Source organism: Podarcis bocagei (genome assembly GCF_964188305.1).
Source record: "Podarcis bocagei genome assembly, chromosome: 16".
In the NCBI taxonomy this organism is placed as follows: domain Eukaryota; kingdom Metazoa; phylum Chordata; class Lepidosauria; order Squamata; family Lacertidae; genus Podarcis; species Podarcis bocagei.
This window is the reverse complement of record NC_138142.1, coordinates 35,129,123-35,155,485: the sequence shown is the minus strand read 5'-3', so window position 1 is coordinate 35,155,485 and position 26,363 is coordinate 35,129,123. Positions and strand designations below refer to the sequence as shown.

The following is a 26,363-nucleotide window of genomic DNA, read 5'->3' as shown; positions in this document are numbered from 1 at the left end:
ATGTGTCATTCCACATATTAAACCTGGGTTTGCTACCAGCTGCGCACTCAGCGGGGAAGCGAAAGCTATCCCAGCTCTCTGAGAAGTAGGGGGATTAATTTACCTTGCAAACCTACCAACTGTGCCCCTTCTCGAAACCAGTGCATGAACCGAAACACACTTATCCTCTGAAAAGCTGCCCTGAATTTTGAAATGCAATTCTCCAGCCAAAAATACACATATCCGTGAAAGGAATGGTCAATGATGCATCATCTGCTAATTGGAATCTGCGGGAGAGATGCTCTGCCAAGCTTCAGAGATTTCAGAAGCCTGCTCCACGGTAACTCAGAACCAGCGTTAGAAATTGAGATATATAAACCAGGTGCCGAACGGCTCCTTAAACCAAGGTTACAGTAGCCAAAACGGAACGCCTAGCGGCCATTTTGGGGCTCGAAAGTCGTATTTTTCAAAACGGCTTTTTTGGTTCCTGAAATTCATTCTGATTGTGTAGATAAAATATAACTGGTAGAATTCTGCAGGATGTGTTGCTAGTGTGTGAAAGCAGCCAACATCCAAGAATCCCCAGGCATACACCTTCAGATGGTGGAGACTTCAGACGCCATCCTACCATCTTCACTAGGTTGCAAAATGCACCTTGCACCCAGCAAATTTTGAACATTGCTTGGAATAATGCTTTTTTAATTCTGAATAATTCCAAATGTTGTTGTTTTTTACAGGGTAGGGGTGAGTATACGGCACAAAGAAGGGGGTGGCCCCCCAAAGTTTGGGAAACACTTGCTACACCACCGCTGGGAAAGCGCTTGCAAAAATGTAAACATTAGGGTCACGGGTATTTGAAGAAATACACCCCAAAATGCAAGCCGATGCACACACACAAAAAAGCTTGTGGAAAGGGGAAACAGCGAGAAAACAAAATTGACAAACTAAAGGATGAGCTGGTGAGACCCACCCAATACTCCTGGAGATGCCCTACTAAAATTTATCATTCTTCATTTAAGCATTCCCATAAAAAGTACAGTGGTGCCCCGCAAGACGAATGCCTCGCAAGACGGAAAACTCGCTAGACGAAAGAGTTTTCCGTTTTGGAGGTGCTTCGCAAAACGAATTTCCTATGGGCTTGCTTCGCAAGACGACAATGTCTTGCGAGTTCCTGCTGGTTTTTTCCCCTCCCCCCTTTTTCTAAGCCGCTAAGCCGCTTATCAGCTGATCCGATCAGCAGATAAGCCGCTAAAAGCCGCTAATAGCGCTAATCCGCTAATCCTTCAATGGGCTTGCTTCGCAAGACGAAAAAACCGCTAGACGAAGAGAATCACAGAACGGATTCTTTTCGTCTTGCGAGGCACCACTGTACCGTGTTTTTCGCTCTATAAGACACACCAGACCACAAGAGGCACCTAGTTTTTGGAGGAGGAAAACAAGAAAATAAATATTCTGAATCTCAGAAGCCAGAACAGCAAGAGGGATCGCTGCGCAGCGAACGCAGCGATCCCTCTTGCTGTTCTGGCTTCTGGGATAGCTGCACAGCCTGCATTGGCTCCATAAGACGCACGCACGTTTCCCCTTACTTTTTAGGAGGGAAAAAGTGAGTCTTATAGAGCAAAAAATACGGTAACTTGCCAACCGAGCCCTGGTTTTAAATATTAAGCAGAGCCCTGCTGCTCTGGAGGAACTCTACAGTTATCCGCTCCCTCCCTCCTGCCCACTCGGCCCTGAAGCGGCAGGATCCTACTTAGCGGGAGATTTCGTTGTTGTTTTTTAATACCTCTGTGCTCTGAGATCTGCCAGCCCTGGCAGGGAAGAAGCCTCAGGTGCTAAAAGACTCATTTTCTGGATGAATGGCGTAGAAAGGTCACTCTTGCCAGGTCTGGAGGGGATTTCCTCTCCAGCTCAGCTTGAGCTCTCCAAGCAGCCAATGCGCAGCTCGGCTGCGTCTCCATTACCGCCCTGCCTTGTTCCTGCTTATCCCTGGCTGTGTCCCACAATCCCACAAGTGTTGCCGTGTAAGTGCAGAATATTGCATGGAGCGCAACAATCTGGCATCTTGAAAAACCCATTTTTCTTCTAAGAACAAAAAATAAGAATAAAGAGGCTAGCCCTTAAGCTAGGCATGAGGAACTGGTAACTTGCAGGCCAAATGTGGCCCCTGGGGGGTGTTCCTCCCCTCCCCTGATGCAATTAAGTTTTTAAAAAGTTTTCACATCAGCTCCAATAGAAGGCTCCCCACCCCGCAGTCTAATTGTGATCTTCCTGGAAAGGTTAACCCATGGGTAGGCAAACTAAGGCCCGGGGGCTGGATCTGGCCCGTGGACAGTCCGGGGATCAGCGTGTTTTTACATGAGTAGAATGTGTCCTTTTATTTAAAATGCATCTCTGGGTTATTTGTGGGGCATAGGAATTCATTTGTTTATTTTTTCAAAATATAGTCCAGTCCCCTACAAGGTCTGAGGGACAGTGGGCTGGCCCACAGCTGAAAAAGTTTGCTGACCCGTGGGTTAATCCTTCTCTCCCCAGCTGCAACCTGCAGAAAAATTCATTCATTCATTCATTCACATTCTCTCTCTCTCTCTCTCTCTTTCTCACACACAAAATTTGGCTTAATAGCTAATTTCAAGCCTGACAGCTGGGTGTGTCTGTGTTCATGAGGTGTACAGTGTGTGTGTGTGTGTGTGTGTGTGTGTGTGCACGCACTTACCCACATTAATGTGGTGTGTCCATTACTTTTTAAACCGCATGTTTAACATAAGAAGAACTCTCATGTGTGCCTCTTGTTTTTGTATCTATTGCATGCTCAGAACAAACCTCTTGAAAGTAATGGGCCTGACTAGGTGTTTTGCTACCTTTTTTAAAAAAAATATATATCAGTGGATCTACTTTGAGTAGAAGTTAGTTGGCAGGATTGGAACCAATGACTTAAAATGGCAGGGAAGCAGATTTCAGCTTGAAATTTGAAGCGATGTAACAGTAATTGACCTATATGCCAATCTTGGTTCATGAGGCCATTCCCCCACCAAAAAACACCAACCCACTCCCAGCTGTCAATCAGCTGATATCACCGTTGGTCGGCCATCATTCTCCATCAACATATGTTACAGAACAGGTAAATAAAACGAATGGCACCATTTCAGACTGCACCACTTCAGAGTGCTCTTCCAGATTTAAAAACTCCATATATTCCTGCAATGTAATTGGAAATTGTGTTGTGCATGTGGTTCCTATCCACACGGGATTCCCTGCAAATATAAAAGGGGAAGGAACAGCAGAAATTTGCTCTAGCTATAGAAGAAATCACTGTATATAAATAATATACCTTATTGCATTAAGCCCGAGAACCATGAGTTAATGTTGCTGGTTATAGTATTTATCATTTCCTTTCTACAAAATTATTTCATAATTTGCTTTTTGTGTATGTAAGTAAAACTTAATAAATGTTGTTAGGTTGTTGTTGTTGTTTGAAAAGCCTTACAAGTAGGGGGGGGATAGCTAGGACAGGCATAGGCAAACTCCGGCCCTCCAGATGTTTGGGACTACAATTCCCATCATCCCTGACCACTGGTCCTGTTAGCTAGGGATGATGGGGATTGTAGTCCCAAACATCTGGAGGGCCGGAGTTTGCCTATGCCTGAGCTAGGACATGTATGCTGGCTGACTATTTGCAGGGAGCTTTTTAAAGGCAAGAGAGCATCTTTTTTCTTTCGAAGAGGGAGTAATATTTCCTCTTTGCCTGCAGTCTAAGGTGGTTCAATCCATTTCATCATTCTGCTCCATGTGCAGATGAGGACTGGAAAGAGACTGGCGATCCTGGGGAGGAGCTGTAGCTCACTGACAAAGCGGCCTCCTTGGATACGGAAGGGCTGCTGGTTCAATTCCTGGAATCACCAGTAAATGGATCACAGAGAGGAAGAAAAAAAAGGCTGTGTGTGAGAGAGAGAGAAAGCTGAGCTGACTCAGTAAAGGCCGCTCCTTTGGGTTAAAAGCGCACGCACGCGAACACACACACACAAACCTACATGACTGTGGACAGCAAGGCTGTTAACCAGCACTAAGGGGAAATCGATCTGCGTTAAGAGATCCCGATTATGTGCCCCAAGGAAAAGCACATGGCCGATCAACCCTTTCCAGCGGCGGGTGTTCAAAGGAGGGTTAGCGAAAATAAACAAGAGCAGGTGCCAAGCTCAGAGGGATGGGAACCTCGGAGAACAAACGGCAGGCCTTGAGGCGGGGTGGAATCGAGCTTCCAAGGTTTCCAGCGGGGCAGGAGGCAGAGAAGCCGCTGTTTTGTCTCTCATCTCCACTTGGTATGGGTCAGAAAGTAGCAAGAGGCAGCCACCGGTCAGAAAGAGAGGGAGGGACCCTCTGGTTCAGTGAGATGGTGTGATGGCCTGGGAATCTGATTCAGAGGCTGAACCGGAGGAATCCCAGCCTGCACAGGAGTCCCCGCCTCCAGAACCAGCTGACCCGGGGCTGGGGCCTGAGCCTGAAGGGTCCTCACCTGTGCTGGATCCTCAGGAGCAGACACCAGCTGAGTCTGCTCTGGCCCCTGAGGGGATGGAGGACCCATTGCCTGCAGGTGCTCCACTCTCAGCCCCGTCAGGGGAAGGTGAGGCGGCCTCTGGGTCCAGTAACCCTCCAGCCTCTCCTGAGCTGCAGAGGCTCAGGGCAGAGAGGCGGAGGGAACTAAGTTCCCGCAGGAGGAGTGCTCACCTCCTAGGCCCCAGAGGAGATAAAGGCCAGTCAGCCCAGACCCAGGTTGCGGGAGCAACGTCGTTGGAAACCTGTTTCTGCCAGCACCCAGACCTGTTTTTCCGGAGTTCCCAACCACGTTTGGCTTCTTGCTTTGGACCCCGCTTCGCCCTTGGTGGACAGTCTCCAGTCCCTCGACCCAGGACCGGACTCTGACCACGCCTCACGGTAACCCCCCCCCCAGGACCAGCACAGATGGCCCAGCAATTGCCCCTCTCAGGAAGAAGAGAGGGATGCTCCCAGGTGAGAGCTGGGGGTACGCACCTTTTCCTGTATGGGGCAAAGTTTAAGGAATATTTGTGAGAGGGGATGTTGCATACTTCTGTCTCTTCTGTTTCTTTTCATTTAATTTCTTCCTCTTTTTATGTAGATTAGGTTGTCTTCTATTGTAAAGCAGACAAATGGGTTGCGAACGTGATCCATGCAGGAGGCACATTCGCAACCCACAGCAGTGCGTCTGCGCATGTGCGGATTGCGATTCGGAGCGTCCGCACATGCGCAAAGCATGATTTAGCGCTTCTGCGCATGCACGACTGCTGAAACCCGGAAGTAACCCGTTCTGGTATTTCCGGGTTTCAACGTGTCCGTAACCCCAAAAAACAGAACCTGAAGCATCTGTAACCCGAGGTATGTCTGTATTGTGAAAAGTGTTAACAAAACACACACATCCCAATACTGTATTTTATTCAAGTTGGCAACCCTACCATAGACCCTCACCAGCTTCTAGAAGTGAATGTGGCCTCCAGGCTGCAAATTGTTCCCCAGCTCTGCTAAAGTTCAAAAGGAAGCCAGGCTGAACCCTGGAAACTTTAAAGAAGCTGCTCTCTCTCTCTCTCTCTCTCTCTCTCTCTCTCTCTGTGTGTGTGTGTGTGTGTGTGTGTGTCTTTCCAGAATCCATCCCAACACGCATCAAGAGGTCACACCAGGATTATTTGGGTGCTGCTGAATTAATGATTCTCCAGCTGCAATGGAGACGATCCTTGAAGGCTGCCGTGCCAAAGCACTGATAAATCGTGTGGAAACCTCCCTAGTCTCAGATTAATGATGGGTCTTTTAAAAAAAGAGTTCCCAAGAAGAAGAAGAAAAGAGGTCAGGACAAAAGGAAAGGGTCTAGGCTGGCCAAGCCCTTCCAAATAAAGCACGTGGTATTTATTTATTGACGACTGATTGATGGCGAAGAACTGTCAAGGCACCGCTGCACATCCCAGAGAACTGACCTCTGGGGAGTCGGGGAAATGGTGTTCTTAAACGTTGCGCTGGCAGGCTTCTGAATAGTGAAATAAATAAACAGGAACGTTTTCTGGCAAAAGAAGGGGAAGGCTTACCCATTCGCACAAATCGTTTTCCTGGGTTTTGCTCATAAGAAGAGCCCGACTCCTAGATCAGGAAAATAGCCCATCCGGTCTAGCACATCCTGTTCTCACAGTGGCCACCCAGATGCCCCAAAGACCAAGCAGGACCCCAAGAGCAACAGCAATTCTCCCCACCTCCGATCCCCAACAATGCGGCCTCTGACGGTGGAAGCAGAAAATAGCCATTGTGGCTGGTAGCCACTGATAATCTTTTCCTCCATGAATTGTGTCTAATCCTCTCTTGAAGCTACCTAAGTTGGTGGCTGTCAATACACCTTGTGGGAGGGAGTTCCACAGAGTAACCATGTGGAGTGGAGAAGTGCCTTCTTTTAATCTACATAAAAAAATTCCTTCCAGTAGCACCTTAAAGACCAACTAAGTTAGTTCTTGGTATGAGCTTTCGTGTACATGCACACTTCTTCAGATACACTGAAACAGAAGTTGCCAGATCCTTCTATATAGTGAGAAGGTGGGGAGGGGTATTACTCAGAAGGGTGGTGGGAATGGGAGATTGGCAGATAGCTGAGATGAGCCTGTTGACGACTCTTAACGACTGTAATAGGTCTTACAGGAAAAGGCAAGGGGTGAGAAGGTGAGAAATGGCTTAGTCATGTATAATGGGATAAGAATCCAATGTCTTTGTTCAAACCAGGTCTCTCCATGGTTTTAAGTTTGGTAATGAGTTGCAATTCAGCAGCTTCTCTGTCCCAAATCTTCTGACATTCAGCTATATCGGATGGCTCCAAGTAGCGTGAAAGAGAGAAGCTTCTCTCTGTGAACTTTTTCTCCATGCCGTGCTTGCTTTTAGATACCTCTATCATGTCATATTCCCCCTTTCCTCTAAACCCCAAAGCCCCAAATGTTGTAAGATTTTGGTTGGCCTTTTCCAAACCTTTTCCAGCAAGGGGAAAAGGTTTTCAAGCAACCCAGCAACTGCTGGGAAATCTGTATTCAGCTGCCTTTTCTGAGATATAGGCTGCAATCCCTCCATCCACCGACCTGGGAGTAAGACCTGCCAAACTCCATGGGATTTATGCTAATTTGCACCATTCATTTTGGGACGCGGGTGGCGCTGTGGGTTAAACCACATGGCCTAGGGCTTGCCGATCAGAAGGTCAGCAGTTCGAATCCCCGCGATGGGGTGAGCTCCTGTTGCTCAGTCCCTGCTCCTGCCAACCTAGCATGTCAAAGTGCAAGTAGATAAATAGGTACCGCTCCGGCAGGAAGGTAAACGGTGTTTCCATGCGCTGCTCTGGTTCGCCAGAAGCGGCTTAGTCATGCTGGCCACATGACCCGGAAGCTGTACACCGGCTCCCTCGGCCAATAAAGCGAGATGAGCGCTGCAACCCCAGAGTCGGCCACGACTGGACCTAATGGTCAGGGGTCCCTTTACCTTTAGCTTTACACCATTCATTTAACACCTCATGGTACCACTTTAAACAGCCACGGTTTCCCCCAAATAACTTTGGGAGCTGTAGTTTGTTAAAGGAGCTGAGAGTTATTTGGAGAGTCCTGTTTCCTCCACGGAGCTACAGTTCTTTTGAGTGGTTTAATAATCAAACCTTCTTTACAGGTAACTCTGGGAGCTGTAGCTCTATGTGGGGGGCCCTGGGGTCTTCTCTCAGCACCCTTAACAAGCAACTGCTCCCAGAATCCTTTGCAGGAAGCCACATAACACTGCGCTTTAAATGTATTGAGTTGATCCTCAGTTCTTGGTAGACACCTATAGGAATGGTATCCAAAGCTGGCAATTCAAGAGCTTCTTCTCCACCATGAGGCCTAGAGGCATGGTTTTTAAATTAAAGCCATGCTTCTCAGGGAGCTGGACATTGCCGCAGAGCCTGTGCTCCTTTCCTGAACCCTGAATGCGCACAAGTTTTGGACCGTCGCTCGTTGACTCATAAAGCTCTGGGATTCTCACCAGGCTGTGGATCCGGCTTCCGAGAAATAAATCTGGCAAAGGAATATCTCCACCCAGTTGCAAACCTTCAGCAAGATTCGGAAGGGGAGAGGACTTGCCGCTGCTGTATATTTCCCCTGGGTGGGGTAGGGCAGCCCAATCCAGCTCATTAATTAGAAGAGAGATAAACAAACCAGAAATGGTGCTGTGTGTGTAAGTAGCTTGGATTAATGGAGTGGGCTGGGGGTGGGCAGGCGAGAACGCTCCACAGCTGGCTCCAGAAGACATCTGGGACAACTCTGGAGAGGTTGGAACCACGGCAGAAAGTGTTCAGGAAGAGCCTTGCTGGATGGGACAAGCAAAGAGCCGTCCAGCAGTCCAATATCCTGTTTCCCACAGTCTTGGGCCAGAGGCTCTTGAGAAATCACACCCCGCAGGGCGCGGGGGCAACAGGCCTTCCTGTGTTTTGTCCTCTACAGCTGGTAGCAGCTGGGTATTTAGAGGCAGGTTGCTACTGGACATGGAGGTTCCATTCCTAACCAGCAGAGCTTCCCAAAGAGTATCTGCTGGTTCAGGCGAGAACGGCCATCTTCATTCAACATCCTCGTTTGCACACACACAGGCAAGCAGCGGAGGCTGCTGCCAGGCAGACCCCACTTGCCTGCATTTATTAATTATTGTTATTATTAATTAAATATGTACACCACACAACGCCCGCAGGTCTTAGGGCGGTTCACCACATAAAATCACAACCGGAAAACACAAGGTAGATAATAAAAATAGAAACAAGAACAATGCAATAATGCCCCCTCCCCAATGCATTATTATTCTTATTGAAGGTAAAGGTAAAGGGACCCCTACCATTAGGTCCAGTTGTGGCCGGCTCTGGGGTTGTGGCACTCATCTCGTTTTACTGGCCGAGGGAGCCGGCGTACAGCTTCCGGGTCATGTGGCCAGCATGACTAAGCCGCTTCTGGCGAACCAGAGCAGCGCACGGAAACGCCGTTTACCTTCCCGCCGGAGCGGTACCTATTTATCTACTTGCACTTTGACGTGCTTTTGAACTGCTAGGTTGGCAGGAGCAGGGACTGAGCAACGGGAGCTCACCCCATCGCGGGGATTCTGTGGTTTAACCCACAGCGCCACCCACGTCCCTTTATTATTCTTATTATTAAAGCACTAGTGGTGGCTTCTCCCAACGAATTCTGGGAGCTGTAGTTTGTTAAGGGAGCTGCGAGCTGTTAGGAGATTCCCTGTTCCCCCTACCAGAACTACAGTTCCCAGAGTTCCATGGGAAGAGGGGACCATTTGTTAAACTGCTCTAGGAGCTGTAGCTCTCCGAGGGGAACAAAGGGATTGGCCAGTGCCTGCTGGGGCTGATGGGAGTTGGAGTCCAACAGCATCGGGAGGCTGCCAGCCCTGAAACAGCACTTCAGACGAGACGCAGAATGTTTAATCTTCCCCCAGGACTGGCCCCACGAGGTTCCCACTTACCATAATGCCTGTGAGCAAGCAGACACCTTTGCCGCAGTATGTGTGTGGCACCATGTCGCCGTAGCCGATGGACAGGAACGTGATGGAGATGAGCCACATGGCACCCAGGAAGTTGCTGGTAACGTCCTGCTGGTCATGGTACCTGCCGAGGAAATACAGGCACAGGTAAGGAACTTTTTTTAAAAAATAAAATTTTCATTAAATTTTATGTTACACAGTTTAAAATACTCATTTTAACATCCTGAAAATATCAGTGTGACTTCCCTTCTTCTCCTTCCATTGTTCGTTTTGTTATGTACTGAAGTTCTCAGTTTTCACTCAGGTCCACATATGCAAATAAGGGATTGAAAGTGACGTTCAGTGATTGGATAGTTACAGAAAATGGTTACTGTTGCGCTGTAATGGAGCTCTATATAAGCAGGCTGGCTGAACCCTTCAGTTCAGTTCTGTTCTGGCCTGTGAATAAACAAGAGCTGTCTGAAGAATCGCTGTGTTGTCTGATATGTTCACCCACAACTTAACACATATCATAGATTCCTGCATATTTTTCAAAAACTAAACCATTCAGTATTCCAGTATTGCACCCATCAAACCTTATTTACACTGTCAAGTTTATCTTAACGCTGCCAACGTTTTCAGGTGTGCACAATTTCACCCCAGATATTCAATAAACGTTTTCCAATCTTCTCTAAACCTATGTTCTTCTTGTTCTCTAATTCTGTATGTTAAATCTGCAAGCTGCGCATATTCTGTCAGCTTAAGTTGCCATTCTTCTTCAGTTGGGACTTTGCTCCTTTTCCATTTTTGGGACTAACAAAACACGGGCCGCAGTAGTAGTTGTTGTTGTTTAGTCATGTCTGACTCTTCGTGACCCCCTGGACCAGAGCACGCCAGGCACTCCTGTCTTCCACCGCCTCCCGCAGTTTGGTCAGACTCATGCTGGTAGCTTTGAGAACACTGTCCAACCACCTTGTCCTCTGTCATCCCCTTCTCCTTGTGCCCTCCATCTTTCCCAGCATCAGGGTCTTTTCCATGGAATCTTCTCTTCTCATGAGGTGGCCAAAGTATTGGAGCCTCAGCTCCATACATAAATCATCTTTTTCAGCCAAGGGCCACATTGCCTTTGGGGCAATCTTCTGGGGGCCCACATGGCAGCAGGGGGAGGGGCCAGAAGCAAAAGTGGGCGGAGCAATAAATGCAAACTTTACCTCCCTACAGTAGGCTGGTTTCTACACACAATTCTCGCAAGACAATTCTCCATGGAAGAAGGCAGATTTGAAAGATGCAGAAACACTCAAGGAGTCAAAACAGGAGCAGGGAAAGGTGTGGCCTGGGGAGAAGGGGTGGGGCCTACAGAGAGTCCCATGGGCCAAACAGATAGGCTATCCCATTATTATTATTATTATTATTATTATTATTATTATTAACTTGTACCCTGCCCATCTGACTGTGTTGCCCCAGCCACTCTGGGCGGCTTCCAACAGAATATAACAGAACACAGCAAAACATCACAGACATTAAAATCTTCCAGATACAGGGCTGTCTTCAGGTGTCGTATAATTGTTTATTGTGTACAGAATCAATCTTTTATTCTCTGGAACAACCCACCCGTTGAGATTAGACTGGCACCTTCGCTTTAGTTTTCGGTGCCTGCAAAAAAAATATTTTTTGCTTAGGCAAGCCTGCCCAGCTATGTAAAGCTGATGTGCATTCTTACCTATTTTTATCCAATTTTAACTATAATGGGAGGTGGGGGGGATAAGGCCAACCTGGATTGTAGTCAATGCTAGCCCTACTCAGAGTAGAATCAGAGAATCAAGAATCATAGAGTTGGAAGAGACCACAAGGGCCATCGAGTCCAACCCCCTGCCAAGCAGGAAACACCATCAGAGCACTCCTGACATATGGTTGTCAAGCCTCTGCTTAAAGACCTCCAAAGTAGGAGACTCCACCACACTCCTTGGCAGCAAATCCCACTGTCGAACAGCTCTTACTGTCAGGAAGTTCTTCCTAATGTTTAGGTGGAATCTTCTTTCTTGTAGTTTGGGTCCATTGCTCCGTGTCCGCTTCTCTGGAGCAGCAGAAAACAACCTTTCTCCCTCCTCTATGTGACATCCTTTTATATATTTGAACATGGCTATCATATCACCCCTTAACCTCCTCTTCTCCAGGCTAAACATGCCCAGCTCCCTTAGCCGTTCCTCATAAGGCATCGTTTCCAGGCCTTTGACCATTTTGGTTGCCCTCCTCTGGACACGTTACAGTTTGTCAGTGTCCTTCTTGAACTGTGGTGCCCAGAACTGGACACAGTACTCCAGGTGAGGTCTGACCAGAGCAGAATACAGTGGCACTATTACTTCCCTTGATCTAGATGCTATACTCCTATTAATGCAGCCCAGAATTGCATTGGCTTTTTTAGCTGCCGCGTCACACTGTTGGCTCATGTCAAGTTTGTGGTCAACCAAGACTCCTAGATCCTTCTAGAGTAAACCCATCAAAACGAACGAATCTAAGTTAACCATGTCTATTAACTTCCAATGTGTCTACTCTGAATAGGATTAGCACTGAATGCAAACTTCAGCTTTTAGCTTCTGACTTTCATTGGCAATTTTAATCTGCATTATTACATTTTATGTCAACCCGTTTAGAGGGTTTTTTTTTTAATAAAAGATAATATGTCTGTGGTGAGAATGAGCCGGAATGGTGAGACAGTTTCAGACTAGTGCTGAGAGACCTCCAGGAGCTGTAATCAACTCTTGCCATTGTGCAAAAAGTATCGCTGCATGTTAGACAGGGACCATAAAACATTTCAAACTGAAAAACGGGTACTGCGTTCTCAAAATATTCTCAAGGGGAAGCAGCCCAGGACTTTTTATTTCCTAGAACGCCAACCAGACATCAAATGTACCATTCTGGGGCAGCAAGAAAACGTGCAGCTGGAAAGGGACATTTCTGTGAATCAAAGAAACCCACGTCCTCAAAAATGCCCCTGGCAAGAATCTGGGAACTGCATAAAAGTTCTTGCGGTGCTGCATATATCCACTGTTCCCCACCCCAAACGAAAAACTTTGTGCCTGACCACACTAAAAGGGGGAGGGAGGGTGCTTACTTTCTGAAGAGTAGTGGGTTCAATCATTTTATTTTTAATTACAGCGGTACCTTGGTTCTCAAACTTAATCCGTTCCGGAAATCTGTTCCAAACCAAAGCGTTCCAAAACCAAGGCGCACTTTCCCATAGAAAGCAATGCAAAATGGATTAATCCGTTCTAGACTTTTAAAAACAACCCCTAAAACAGCAGTTTAACATGAATTTTACTAACAAGACCATTGATCCATAAAATGAAAGCAATAAACAATGTACAGTGGTACCTCGGGTTACATACGCTTCAGGTTACATACGCTTCAGGTTTGTTGTTTAGTCATTTAGTCGTGTCTGACTCTTCGTGACCCCCTGGACCAGAGCACGCCAGGCCCTCCTGTCTTCCACTGCCTCCCGCAGTTTGGTCAAACTCATGCTGGTAGCTTCGAGAACACTGTCCCACCATCTCATTCTCTGTCGTCCCCTTCTCCTTGTGCCCTCCATCTTTCCCAACATCAGGGTCTTTTTACCAGGGAGTCTTCTCTTCTCATGAGGTGGCCAAAGTATTGGAGCCTCAGCTTCAGGATCTGTCCTTCCAGTGAGCACTCAGGGCTGATTTCCTTAAGAACGGATAGGTTTGATCTTCTTGCAGTCCATGGGACTCTCAAGAGTCTCCTCCAGCACCAGAATTCAAAAGCATCACTTCTTCGGCGATCAGCCTTCTTTATGGTCCAGCTCTCACTTCCATACATCACTACTGGGAAAACCATAGCTTGAACTATATGGACCTTTGTTGGCAAGGTGATGTCTCTACTTTTTAAGATGCTGTCTAGGTTTGTCGTTGCTTTTCTCCCAAGAAGCAGGCGTCTTTTAATTTCGTGGCTGCTGTCACCATCTGCAGTGATCATGGAGCCCAAGAAAGTAAAATCTCTCACTCTCGCTTCAGGTTACAGGCTCCGCTAACCCAGAAATAGTACCTCGAGTTAAGAACTTTGCTTCAGGATGAGAACAGAAATTGCGCGGTGGCAGCAGGAGGCCCCATTAGCTAAAGTGGTGCTTCAGGTTAAGAACAGTTTCAGGTTAAGAACGGACCTCCGGAACGAATTAATTTCTTAACCCGAGGTACCACTGTACTGCAGTCACACAATCAGTAGTTGAAATGGGTTCCACACAACCACAGAATACCAAAAAGAGCCACAAAATCAAAAATGTGAAATAAATAGTGAAAACAGACAATGAAAAGGTAAAACTAAAGGTAAAACGTACAAAGAAAAGGTAAAACTAATAATAATAACAACCTTAAATAATTATACCGTTAAATATTGATTTAAACTTGTACTTACACGTGCTCTTATATGTGCACTTTTCTTATACTTTCTGACTAAACAAAAATAGACCAAAGTAGAATCCAATAAACTAAACTATGTCAAGACAGACTTCCTCTCATTTCCCAATGTACTTTACATTTACAACATTGAATGTACAGTACTTATACTTATTAAAGGTAAAGGTACCCCTGCCCGAACGGGCCAGTCTTGACAGACTCTGGGGTTTGTGCGCCCATCTCACATCTATTGGCCGGGGGCCAGCGCTGTCCGGAGACACTTCCGGGTCACGTGGCCAGCGTGACAAAGCTGCATCTGGTGAGCCAGCGCAGCACACGGAACGCCGTTTACCTTCCCGCTGGTAAGCGGTACCTATTTATCTACTTGCACCCGGGGGTGCTTTCGAACTGCTAGGTTGGCAGGCGCTGGGACCGAGCAGCGGGAGCGCACCCCGCCGCGGGGATTCGAACCGTCGACCTTTCGATCGGCAAGCCCTAGGCGCTGAGGCTTTAGCCCACAGCGCCACCCGCGTCCCACTTATACTTATTACCTTACACTTAATATATTTTCCAATACTTTCTTATAACACATCGTACCATTTTTCCTTATTTATTAATGTTTAATTTACACAAGGGTAACACAGCCACTAAGGAGGTCACAGTGCAACCTATTGGTTTTAAGTATAAAAACGTGACCGGTGTTGGTGGAGAGTTTGAGGCAGTGGTGTCCTGTTTGCCCTAACAGACTGGCCTCCACTGGCTGGAAGTGTCTGAGTGGGAAAGAAGTGAGAGGGAGCTCAGCTGAAGACGGGCTTCAGATTCTGACAGGTGATGATGACCCGTGAGGACAGCAAAACTGCTGTCAGACCAACCCAGGCGCCAGGCTGCCAATGGCGCCAACATTTAACGCTCCTGCATCACATTAGCACAAGCACTGCTTGGACAGGCAGCTGAGAAGCCGGCTTTGCCTTGCAGTGCAATTGAAACTAAGCCCCAAAGGGATGGGTTTTAAAGAGGATTGGACAAACTCAAGGAGGGGGAATAAGGCTCCCATCACCTCCTGGCAAATAGAAGGGGAAGAAATGGAGGCAGTGAGAGATTTTACTTTCTTGGGCTCCATGATCACTGCAGATGATGACAGCAGCCACGAAATTAAAAGACGCCTGCTTCTTGGGAGAAAAGCAACGACAAACCTAGACAGCATCTTAAAAAGCAGAGACATCACCCTGCCAACAAAGGTCCGTATAGTTCAAGCTATGGTTTTCCCAGTAGTGATGTATGGAAGTGAGAGCTGGACCATAAAGAAGGCTGATCACCGAAGAATTGATGCTTTTGAATGATGGTGCTGGCGGAGACTCTTGAGAGTCCCATGGACTGCAAGAAGATCAAACCTCTCCATTCTGAAGGAAATCAGCCCTGAGTGCTCACTGGAAGGACAGATCGTGAAGCTGAGGCTCCAAGACTTTGGCCACCTCATGGGAAGAGAAGACTCCCTGGAAAAGACCCTGATGTTGGGAAAGATGGAGGGCACAAGGAGAAGGGGACGACAGAGGACGAGATGGTGGGACAGTGTTCTCAAAGCTACCAGCATGAATTTGACCAAACTGCGGGAGGCAGTGGAAGACAGGAGTGCCTGGCGTGCTCTGGTCCAGGGGGTCACGAAGAGTCAGACACGACTAAACAACTAAACAACAAACCACTGTGGTTACGTTCTGCCTCCACAGTCAGAAGCAGCAATTATTTCCCTGAATTATCAGCTGCTGGAAACGGCCGAGTTGGCAGAGGGCTCTTGTGCATGGGGGGTCCTGCTTTGAAGGTTTCCTGCAGGCATCTAGTTGGCCACTGTGAGGATAGCATGCTGAACTGAAAGGGCATTGGCCTGATCCATGTCCTTCTGATGTCCTTACATCCTCAACCAAGCTATTCCTTTTTTGGGGGGTGGGCTCCAGTCATGGACTGGAAAAGGCAGGGTGAGCAATTACAGTCAATGGGGAAAGTCTAGCACAACAAACCTGCTCTCCACCCCCCACCCCCAAAAGAAGAAATTGGACAAATTACAATAAGGAATGTCATGGAGAGGAGGAGATGCAGTGAAAGGGCAAAAAGTCATAAGACTGTAGAGTTGGAGGGTACCACGAGGGTCATCTAGTTCAACCCCCTGCAATGAAGGAATATTTCGCCCAACAGGAAGCTCGAACCCACAACCCTGAGATTAAGAGTCTCATGCTTTATCGACTGAGCTATCCCTTTATTTGATACAACATTGACTGATCTCCTTGCAAACCAATCAGGACCATAGGCTCATTTCTGTAGATGCTTTTGCGCCCCCTCTCTATCCCTCATCTGGTCGTGATCAGAGTTCAAGGACAAATGCCACCCTGGCAAAAACACTCCAGGAGAGGGCAGAGGAAGGCCAGGGAGTGGGTGTGGCCTGGGGGGAGCCCCCAGGGCCAGGAAAAGGGGTTTGGAGGACCAGAGTTTCCACACCCCTGGCAAAAACACTAATGCTGCAACCCTGTTCACTCTTATTCCATTGGAAGATGCAAAAAAAAATTTTGGGGGGGGGGGTTGGGGGAATGTAGTGGTACGCATAACCCTAAAAATTTTGTGACTTTTTCTACTTTCGTCCATTTACTGTATTCATTTTTCCTGATTTGAACTATAAAATGGTCATTTTCTTGAGTCAAAACAAGAGTACACCTAAGCATTTTATTTTGTTTTTAAGAAAGAAAACACTGCCAGGAATCATTTGCATCCTGTTAACAATGCATGCAGGAGAAACAGTAGACTTGTACTCCGATGCTCCAGAAGGCAGGATTAGAGAACCAACGGGTTAAAATTGCAACCAGGAAGGTTGTTGGCTAGAAAGGCATATTTTGGCAACCAAGGAAGGAAACACTGGGGAGGTGGTATCTGGAGAGAATTTCAAGGGCCAGACAGAAAGGTCTGGAGGGCCACATTCAGCCCAAATGCCTGAAGTCCCCCTTCTCCCGGCTCTAATTCAACACACACACACACACACACACACACACACAGAGAGAGAGAGAGAGAGAGAGAGAGAGAGAGAGAAGAGAGAGAGAAAAAAAAAGAGAGAGAGAAAGAGAGAGGAAATCATTTCCTACCCAGAAGCACTTGAACCAGGCAGGAAAAGACAGGGTTAATAATAATAATAATAATAATAATAATAATAATAATAATAATAATAATAATTTTATTTATATCCCACCCTCCCCAGCTGAAGCCGGGCCCACCCCTATCAATACCCTGGTGCCACGGCCGGACAACAACAACATGAAATCAAGTTGCCGGCCAGTTGACAACGCTGGACATTCTCATCTTAAAGATGGGATTCGTCTTGCTTTTGGGGGAGGACAGAGGGCCCAGCTGTCAGCAACGGGATCCCAAAGTACGTCTCCCTCATCTTTCGCAGCCTCTCTACCAGATCGTTAAACAGGCAAAAGCCAGATGGGGTTATTTTGGCTTGGTTTCTGAGGGATCAGTTGGGTCCAAGTTTCTCAACCCATCACTCTCAGAATTATGGGGGGTTTGGCATGCAATTTTTTCTTCTTCCCAAAGAAGGAGAAGGGGGGGAGAGGAAATCTAATTCCCAACATCTCCTGGATGTGAAGAGGCTCGTGAAGTATGGGAGCATAAAAGTGAAATATGATGTACGTACACAGAGACAAACAGGCCCATTCAATGTTCGCCTGAAACACTTGCCTTCCCCGAATTCTATTTTGCAGAAAGTGGAGGAGGTTTGGGCAGGGGCAATTCAACCAAACGCTCAGGCCCCCATTTACTAAGCTAAGGCTCAACCCAGGGAATTTGAAGGATTAAAGAACACTTGAAAATCTCTCAGTGTTTTTAGATTAAGTCTAGGACTTTGTCCAGGTTGAAGGGTGGGGAGTAGTTGTTGTTTTTTTATTAAAAAAAATCATCTTCCATGTTACACAGAACTCTTAGAATACACAAGGTTTGAAGTTACACAGAGCTCTGCATCAGGATGAATACGGCTAACGCCTTTGACTAGGAAGTCAGGACTCTTGCCCCAGCTTAAGGTGACTCATGTCAACAGCACTAAATTGTGAAACTCCCACCCCACAGAGCTGCGTTGAACATCTGTGTTGCGGAACATTTGCTTTATGCTGAAGACCTCTCTGCACAGGTCTTTGGCAGTTAAGGGGTGGCTGGTTTGGCAAGCTATCCTGCAGGGAGGGGCGGAAATTTTGCCCATCAACTGACTTCAAAGTGATCCTTCCTGCAATTAAAACGTAAGCTCCCGATCAACTGTGCACACAGGGACAAACTTGTCAAGAAAACGAGGTCCCATGTTAAAGGTCGGAGCTAAATAGGGAAGGGAACTGAAAGGTCAGAGATGATTTATGACAAGGCTCACGCAAAAAGGGGTGAGGAACGAGAGTTGGATCCTGCCTCCCCTGTCGGAGGCAGCAGGCCTCTGAATTATCCATCCCTGGGAATCGCAATCAGGGAGAGCTGCTTTTGCTCTCAGGTTCCCATTGCATGCTCCCCAAGATACATCTGGCTGGACACTGTGAGAAGAACATGCCGGAGTAGATGGGCCACTGGGCTGGTCCAGCAGACCTTTAATTATATTCCTAGGAATAACAGATCACTGCAGATGGTGACAGCAGCCACGAAATTAAAAGATGCCTGCTTCTTGGGAGAAAAGCAATGACAAACCTAGACAGCATCTTAAAAAGTTGAGACATCACCTTGCCAACAAAGGTCCGTATAGTAAAAGCTATGGTTTTCCCAGTAGTGATGTATGGAAGTGAGAGCTGGACCATCAAGAAGGCTGATCGCCAAAGAATGGATGCTTTTGAATTATGGTGCTGGAGGAGACTCTTGAGAGTCCCATGGACTGCAAGAAGATCAAACCTCTCCATTCTGAAGGAAATCAGCCCTGAGTGCTCACTGGAAGGACAGATCGTGAAGCTGAGGCTCCAATACTTTGGCCACCTCATGAGAAGACTCCCTGGAAAAGACCCTGATGTTGGGAAAGATGGAGGGCACAAGGAGAAGAGGACAACAGAGGACGAGATGGTTGGACAGTGTTCTTGAAGCTACCAGCATGAGTTTGACCAAACCGCAGGAGGCAGTGGAAGAAAGGAGTCCCTGGTGTGCTCTGGTCCAGGGGGTCACGAAGAGTCGGACACGACTAAACGACTAAACAACAACAGGAATAACAGTGAGAGAAAGGCTCTTTCCTTTACGCTCTGCCTTTTGGCTTCCTGCAGGAATCCGGATGGCCACTGCGAGAAGAGGGTGCTGGACTAGACAGGGCTTTGCAAGGCTGTCCAACCCTATCTGGAAATGTTATTTGGATTTGAACCCAGGCCCTTCTGCATGCAAGGGAGACACCATGCAGTGTCCCTTTCCTTTTTATATATACGAGCTCGCCTGGAAACTGCTTTCGTTGCATCCCAGAGGAGGTGGGTGGTTATGCTGTCAAGAGACTCTCCCTTGTTGTTTGGTCTGTGGTCAGTATGAGGTGTTTGAAGGACCATGATGGGGTGGTTTGTATTTCCTCTCCTAGTTTGAGGGTAGCTTCTACTGGAGCATGGCCTGTGATCTTAACGTTGCTGATATTTGTTGTTTCCACCAAGGGGATCAGGCCTGGTGCGAGCAGGATCCTACCTAGTCTAGACCATGGCGGCCAGACTGTGGCTGGTGTCACCTGGGTTCTCGCCCCCATATATCATACACCACTCATTATAAGATAAAGGAAACATCTCCTCTCTGAAGAAGACAGACAGGAATATTGCAGATCTCTGGCTGTGTTCGTTAAGGGAATTGGAGGCAGGCAGGTGTGTGCAAGCAAGCAAGCAAGCAAACAAACAAACAAACAGAGGTTTACATGGAGGAAGAGGAGGAGAACAGCTCCCAGTACCTAATGAGAAAGGCTGCATTTCCTTTGCCAAGAAGGCAGAAAAACTGACACAAGGCTTTGATGCAGGAGGAAGGCTTCACGACCCAAGGATGCAATAAGAGCCTGGCTGTTGGATCAGTCTAAAGGTCCATCTAGGGCAGCAGCCTCTTCTCCCAGAGGTCAAGCAGATGCCTCTTCCAAGACGGCCGGAAGCAGGACCAGACTGCAATGGCAGTTCTCTCCCTGGTGGTGATCCTCAGCAGCTGGCATTGCTGTTGTTGTTGTTTAGCTGTTTAATTGTGTCCGACTCTTCGTGACCCCCTGGACCAGAGCACGCCAGGCACTCCTGTCTTCCACTGCCTCCCGCAGTTTGGTCAAACTCATGCTGGTAGCATCAAAAACACTGTCCCACCATCTCGTCCTCTGTCGTCCCCTTCTCCTTGCGCCCTCCATCTTTCCCAACATCAGGGTCTTTTCCAGGGAGTCTTCTCGTCTCATGAGGTGGCCAAAGTATTGGAGCCTCAGCTTCACAATCTGTCCTTCCAGTGAGCACTCAGGGCTGATTTCCGTCAGAATGGAGAGGTTTGATCTTCTTGCAGTCCATGGGACTCTCAAGAGTCTCCTCCAGCACCAGAATTCAAAAGCATCAATTCTTCGGCGATCAGCCTTCTTGATGGTCCAGCTCTCACTTCCATACATCACTACTGGGAAAACCATAGCTTGAACTATACGGACCTTTGCTGGCAAGGTGATGTCTCTGCTTTTTAAGATGCTGTCTAGGTTTGTCGTTGCTTTTCTCCCAAGAAGCAGGCGTCTTTTAATTTCGTGGCTGCTGTCACCATCTGCAGTGATCATGGAGTCCAAGAAATTATTCGGCTTCAATTCCCCGCATCTCCAGTTAAAAAGACCTCTGATGGCAGTGGAGTTCAACAGGTCAGTGGCAGAGCATCTCCTTTGCACGCGGAAGGTCCTGGGTTCAGTCCCTGATGGCATCCTTCCAGGCAAGGCTGGGAGAGAGACCCGCCTGAAACCCTGGGGCGCCACTGCCGGTCAGTGTAGGCAGCATTGAACTAGATGGGCCAATGGTCCAATTTGCTATGGGGCAACTATTCAAATCCCTGTTTAAAGCAGCCCTTTGTTCAGAACCATGAGAACCGCAGTCTTGCTGTTACGTTTAAGGAAAGCACCACAGCTTGGGGGTAGGACACCTGCCCTGCCTGCAGAAGGCCCCCAGGTTCACCCTCCAATGGCACTGGAAGGGAAGAGAAGTAGCTCACACAAATACCTAAATACAGACAGTCATTTACCCTCGCTATATTCAAGGTGCTGTCACCTGCCTTATTGCAGGGCAGATTTGAGGGTAAACCATATGCAGAACAATTCTGCCCCTGCGGCTTGACGGAGGTAGAAACTGTCTCTCATGCCTTGTTATGCTGCCATTTCTACGGGGATATACACTCGGTATTTCTTACCCCTGCTATGCAAAAATCTCCAAATGAATCCGAACTTCCATGTCTAAAATCCTGGGAGAGGACAAGGATCCTGAGATCACGTTAAGGGTAGCCAAATTCCGTGCGATTGCCATAAAACTTAGGGAACAAGCTGTGCTATCATAATGATTAAGGTTTTAAATGATAATTTTAGGTTATATGTTAGTGACTAAGTTTTAATTTATATATATTTTTAACTGTTGCTATATTTGTATTGTCCCTGTTATAAGTAAAGGTAAAGGGACCCCTGACCATTAGGTCCAGTCGTGGCCGACTCTGGGGTTGCCGCGCTCATCTCGTTTTATTGGCCAAGGGAGCCGGCGTACAGCTTCCGGGTCATGTGGCCAGCATGACTAAGCCGCTTCTGGCGTACCAGAGCAGCGCACGGAAACACCGTTTACCTTCCCGCCGGAGCGGTACCTATTTATCTACTTGCACTTTGACGTGCTTTCGAACTGCTAAGTTGGCAGGAGCAGGGACCGAGCAACGGGAGCTCACCCCATTGCGGGGATTTGAACCGCCGACCTTCTGATCGGCAAGCCCTAGGCTCTGTGGTTTAACCCACAGCGCCACCTGCGTCCCGTCCCTGTTATACCTAACTGCAAATTCAAATGTATCCCTGTCGTGTTTTATGACTTCCTTGATATTGTATGTGGGCTGGACCTGGTCTGTGACCGAAATAATAAAATTCATTCAAGAGAAGCAGCTCAGTCGTAAGAGTGTTTGCAGAAGAACCCAGGAAGGGTCCTGCCGGAGATGGCCAATGGTCCATCTATTCCTGCATCCTGTCCTAACAGCAGCCAACCCAATGCAAACAGAAGTTGAGCGCAAGAGAGCTCTAACCTCTCTCTGGCATTCAGAAGCACTACTGAATCATCACAGCGAATAGTCACCGGTAGCCTTATTCTCTATGGTAAGAAAAGCCCTGCGTGACAAGGCTAAATAAAGGGATCTGTCAACCGCAGCATCCTGACCCCGCAATAACCGACCAGATGCCCCGGCAGGGAAGCCTGCACAACAGGACCTCCCCCTGCAACCAGTAATCAAAGGCATTCATACAAGCCCTATGAGAATGACATTCTACACCTGGCAAAACATGGAAATCCAAGCACCCCAGCTCCAAGGGGTGGGGTAGGGGTAGCAGTTTTGTCAGTACTCTGTGCATGCTCAGGAGCTACCTGTTTCTGTGCAGCTCGTTTTCAAGTCACAGCCCCGCCTGGCATCAGAAGTGCTCTCCCGGCTTAAAACCCAGCAAGCTTAGCAGGAGTCCCTTCGGAAAGCAGCGCCGCCGCCCCCCCCCCCCACTGCAAAAGCAATCCTCTGTGGCTGATAGACTCTGGCTAAGCGGAGGAAAGAAACTAGGTCTCAGCAGGTGGCGCCCATGAGTCAGATAAACTCCCCTTATCCATTTCAAATCAACCCACAGCCTTTGTAGAAGCAGAGAAGGAAGGATTGCTCGCCTCCCCGTCTGAAAGAGGCCCGGGGTGCAATCCTACTCACAAGTAGGCACAAGGGCCTCAGTTTGCTTGTTCATTTCAATGGGTCTAACTCGGAGGAGGGCTAGCATAGGATACAACCGCTCTCTCCCCAAATATTCTGATCCCACAGGGAAGCCATTCGCTTTCCAGAGGGGAGGCGTTGATGGTTTCAAGTGTGCTTGGAAATGCAGTTTGCAGGACCGCTAGCCGTCCACCCTAAACCAAGCACAGCCACAAGGCGGTCCGGTGTGGCTGCTCAGCTGTGCGCTCTGCACATCCTCAAGAGGCGCTCGCGAATAAAAAGAGAAGTCTCAAGGATGTCTGCCAGCATGTCACTGAAACCAAGCTGGGAAATAGAACACAGATATAACTTCAAAGGCGGGTGTGGAGATTATAAAACTGTTGTGGCTGGCCCTGCCTACAATCTATTACTGTTTTATTTATATTCACTGAACTGCCCATTTTTGCCCCGGTCCTGACCGTCAGTGGCATGTGGCCCCCAGAATGTTGCCCAGGTGGGAATGCAGGCCTCCGGCGCAATGGTAGACTGGGCTATAGGTATCAAGTATAACAGGCATAGGCAAACTCCAGCCCTCCAGATGTTTGGGACTACAATTCCCATCAACCCTAGCTAACAGGACCAGTGGTCAGGGATGATGGGAATTGTAGTCCCAAACATCTGGAGGACCGGAGTTTGCCTATGCCTGGGGTATAACATCGAAATCATAGCCTGGGAAAAGCCCTGGAACAAAACCATAAACTTTCTGGCCTGCTATTTGATAAAGGAAAGCATACAAAAAAGGCTCTATGGTTGGTATCTGACGCCCAGTCAATTGGTTAAAATGTACAAGAGAGGGTCCAAACTGTGTTGGAAATGTGAAGAGATTGAGGGATCTTTCATACATATCTAATGCTTATTTCCCCTAAATTGATTTTTTAATTTTATTGTTATTCATGTTTTTATACTGTATTTTATGCTGCTTTTATAATTAGGTGTTTTAAATTTGTTGTTAGCCGCCCTGAGCCCGGTTTTTCAACAGGGAAGGGTGGGGTATAAATAAAAAATTATTATTATTATACATAGGTGGTGGCAAATACTATGCCGCCAAATACTAAGAGATGGTCTATGGTGAGCTTTTTTAATTTTATTTTTTTTAAATGCATTTCCAAAGAAACCAGAAACCTTTCTATTAGCAATAATTGGTTATGAGCTCCCCTCGAGGGTACTCAATTTATTTCTTTATGCAACAGCGGCGGCTGGAATAGTGCATGCTAAAAGTTGGAAAGGAAAACAAACATCAACAAAAGAACAATGGCTGTATGAATTGACAGAAGATGCCAAACTCACGAGCACAACAGCCAAAATAAGGAATCAGGATGGAAAACAAATGAAGGGCTAACGGGGATACTTTTGGGGAGTTGATGCTAAATCAAAACTACAAATAGGGGTAATCCTCTGAACAACAAATACAAAAGAGGACTGGAAGGGGAAAAGTAGGGTGAATTAATATATGGATATGCAGCAATAGTGGATGTATTCCGAATGCCTTGGAAGGCTATATGGAAAGAATATTTGACAGTAAAGTATGATTTGTAAATAGAAAAATGGAAAATGCATTTTTAAAAAGGGGGTGGAATACAGCTCTTGGGCTTTGGAAAAGGTCCCCCCACCCCCGCTGCTATATATTAATAAGCAAATTCATTCCGCCAGCTGTATCCTCATGTAGCCAAAGCAGCACTAGGTGCAAGAGAAACCGCAGCGGTTTGAGGGAAACCCCAAATTTTGCAACAGTACAAAAATGAAATTGGAAGGAATTCTACAAGGAGGGGAACCCCCCCTCCAAAAAAGCAAACCAATGAGGACTGAGCATGTCCAGCAGGCACAGAAGACTGATGGATTCATAGGGGAAAGAGAAGAGGATAAAATGGCAGCGATAAGTGGCTGGCACCTTGGGCAGGAACATTTCCTGCTGTAACATTTTGTTGCAGCACCCACTGCCTTTCTACCCTTTAAAAATGAGGGGCAACCAGAAAGCTGGCCAGGATCCAAGCTACTTTCCTCCTACAAAGATACCAGCAGTGGCGTAGCGTGGGTTGTCAGCACCCGGGGCAAGGCAAGTAATTTGCGTCCCCTAACCCCTAACCTGCCGCCGCTGCCAGCTTCTTCTTGCTGCTGCCTGGGCTGGTCTGGTGTGGTTCTCTCCCGCGCTCAGTGCTGCGCTGGGCAGCCGCTGCACTGTCCCTCCCCCAAATAGTCCCTCGCTCTCTCTCCGCACCACACGCCTGGCACCCACCCCCTCCACAGTGGGCGGCGACCCAGCGGCTCGGATCGGATTCGCACAGCCAACACTGCAGTGAGAAAGAGTGAGTGAGCCAGGTAGGGGCAGAGAGCTGAGAGTGCGAGGGCGCCCCCCCAGATGTTGCGCCCGGTGTGGCTGGCCCCCCTGCACCCCCATGCTACGCCACTGGATACCAGCCCTCATGTTTTTGCACCAACAGCTGATTTTAAAGAGAACCGGAAGCTGCTTTTATACTGAGTCCATCTAGCTCCATACTGTCTACACTGACCAGCAGCAGCGCTCCAAAGTTTCAGACGAAGGGCATTCCCAGCCCTACTTAGGAGATTGCTGGACCTGCAACCAACCAACGCTCTACCGCTGAGCTACAGTCATGCACTACACTGCGTCGGAGGACCGGTCCATCCAGCTCAGCATGGTCCGCACTGACCGGCAGCAGCTCCCCGGGGTTGCAAGCAGGGTTTCCTAGCCCGACCTGGAGAGGCCATTGGGGACTGAAGCTGGGATCTCCTGCAGGACCAGCTCTGCTGCTAAGCCATGATTCTGCGAGTGGGTGGGTGGGTGGGGCAATGAACGGGGGGGTGCATGCCTGGGGGGGCGCATAAGGAAATGTGGTGCCAGAGTGCCGGCCAGTGCCAGCCGCCTCCAGCAACTCAAAAGAGAGATCCCTTGAGCAGAACGGGGTTTTAAAAACCGATCGACACATGCCTTTTTGTCCCCGCCGCATCCCTGCTCATTCCCCATTTTCTAAATTAGAGCTACTCTGCAAGGCAGGTGGTTATTCCTGGCTCTCTTCCCCGGTTGCCAGGGAGTCCCGCCTGCACCCCATGTGCGTGCTATCTGCCCCCCACTCCTCACGATTCTTCCACATGCAACTCCTGTACAAGGCTGTTTGTGAACACCAAGGCTCAGTGTGTGAGAGAGAGAAAGTGAGAGAGAGTGTTTGTACATCTCTCTCTAACTGCACATTTATTCCAAGCATGGGTGCCGGTTCCCAGCTCTGTATCTGCTGAATAATGCCATAGCACAGCGGAAGGGTATTTTTAGTAGAGGGAAAACCGCAGGCAGGAAGGGGGGGTGGCTAACTAAACCCTCTGCCTCCTCCTTCACCTGTCCTTCGAGTGGCGGTTAACTTAACCCCTTCCCTCACATACACCCATTCAAGGGGTGGTTAACTTCACCCCATCCCTCATACACACCTCTCTGGGTAGTGGTTAACGTAACCCTTTCTCTCTCCCCCCCCCCAATTCGAGTGGCGGTTATCTTAACCCCTTCCCCACCACCCCACCTGTTTTCTATGCCCTCCATCTCTCTACAGT

At 48.0% G+C, this 26,363-nt stretch overlaps 1 protein-coding gene and 1 long non-coding RNA gene across 2 annotated transcripts in view; one reads left to right on the top strand and one right to left on the bottom strand.

The window, feature by feature from the left end:
- The window catches only part of LOC308575376, a 137,794-nt gene that overhangs the window by 38,712 nt on the left and 72,719 nt on the right, over positions 1–26,363 (top strand). The window lies entirely within an intron of this gene.
- Positions 1–26,363, bottom strand: part of KCNN3 (potassium calcium-activated channel subfamily N member 3) — a 95,000-nt gene that overhangs the window by 23,669 nt on the left and 44,968 nt on the right. Inside the window, exon 4 of the mRNA XM_081173562.1 lies at positions 9,487–9,628. Coding sequence (XP_081029688.1) covers positions 9,487–9,628 — 142 coding nt within the window. The remainder of the gene's footprint in view (positions 1–9,486; positions 9,629–26,363) is intronic.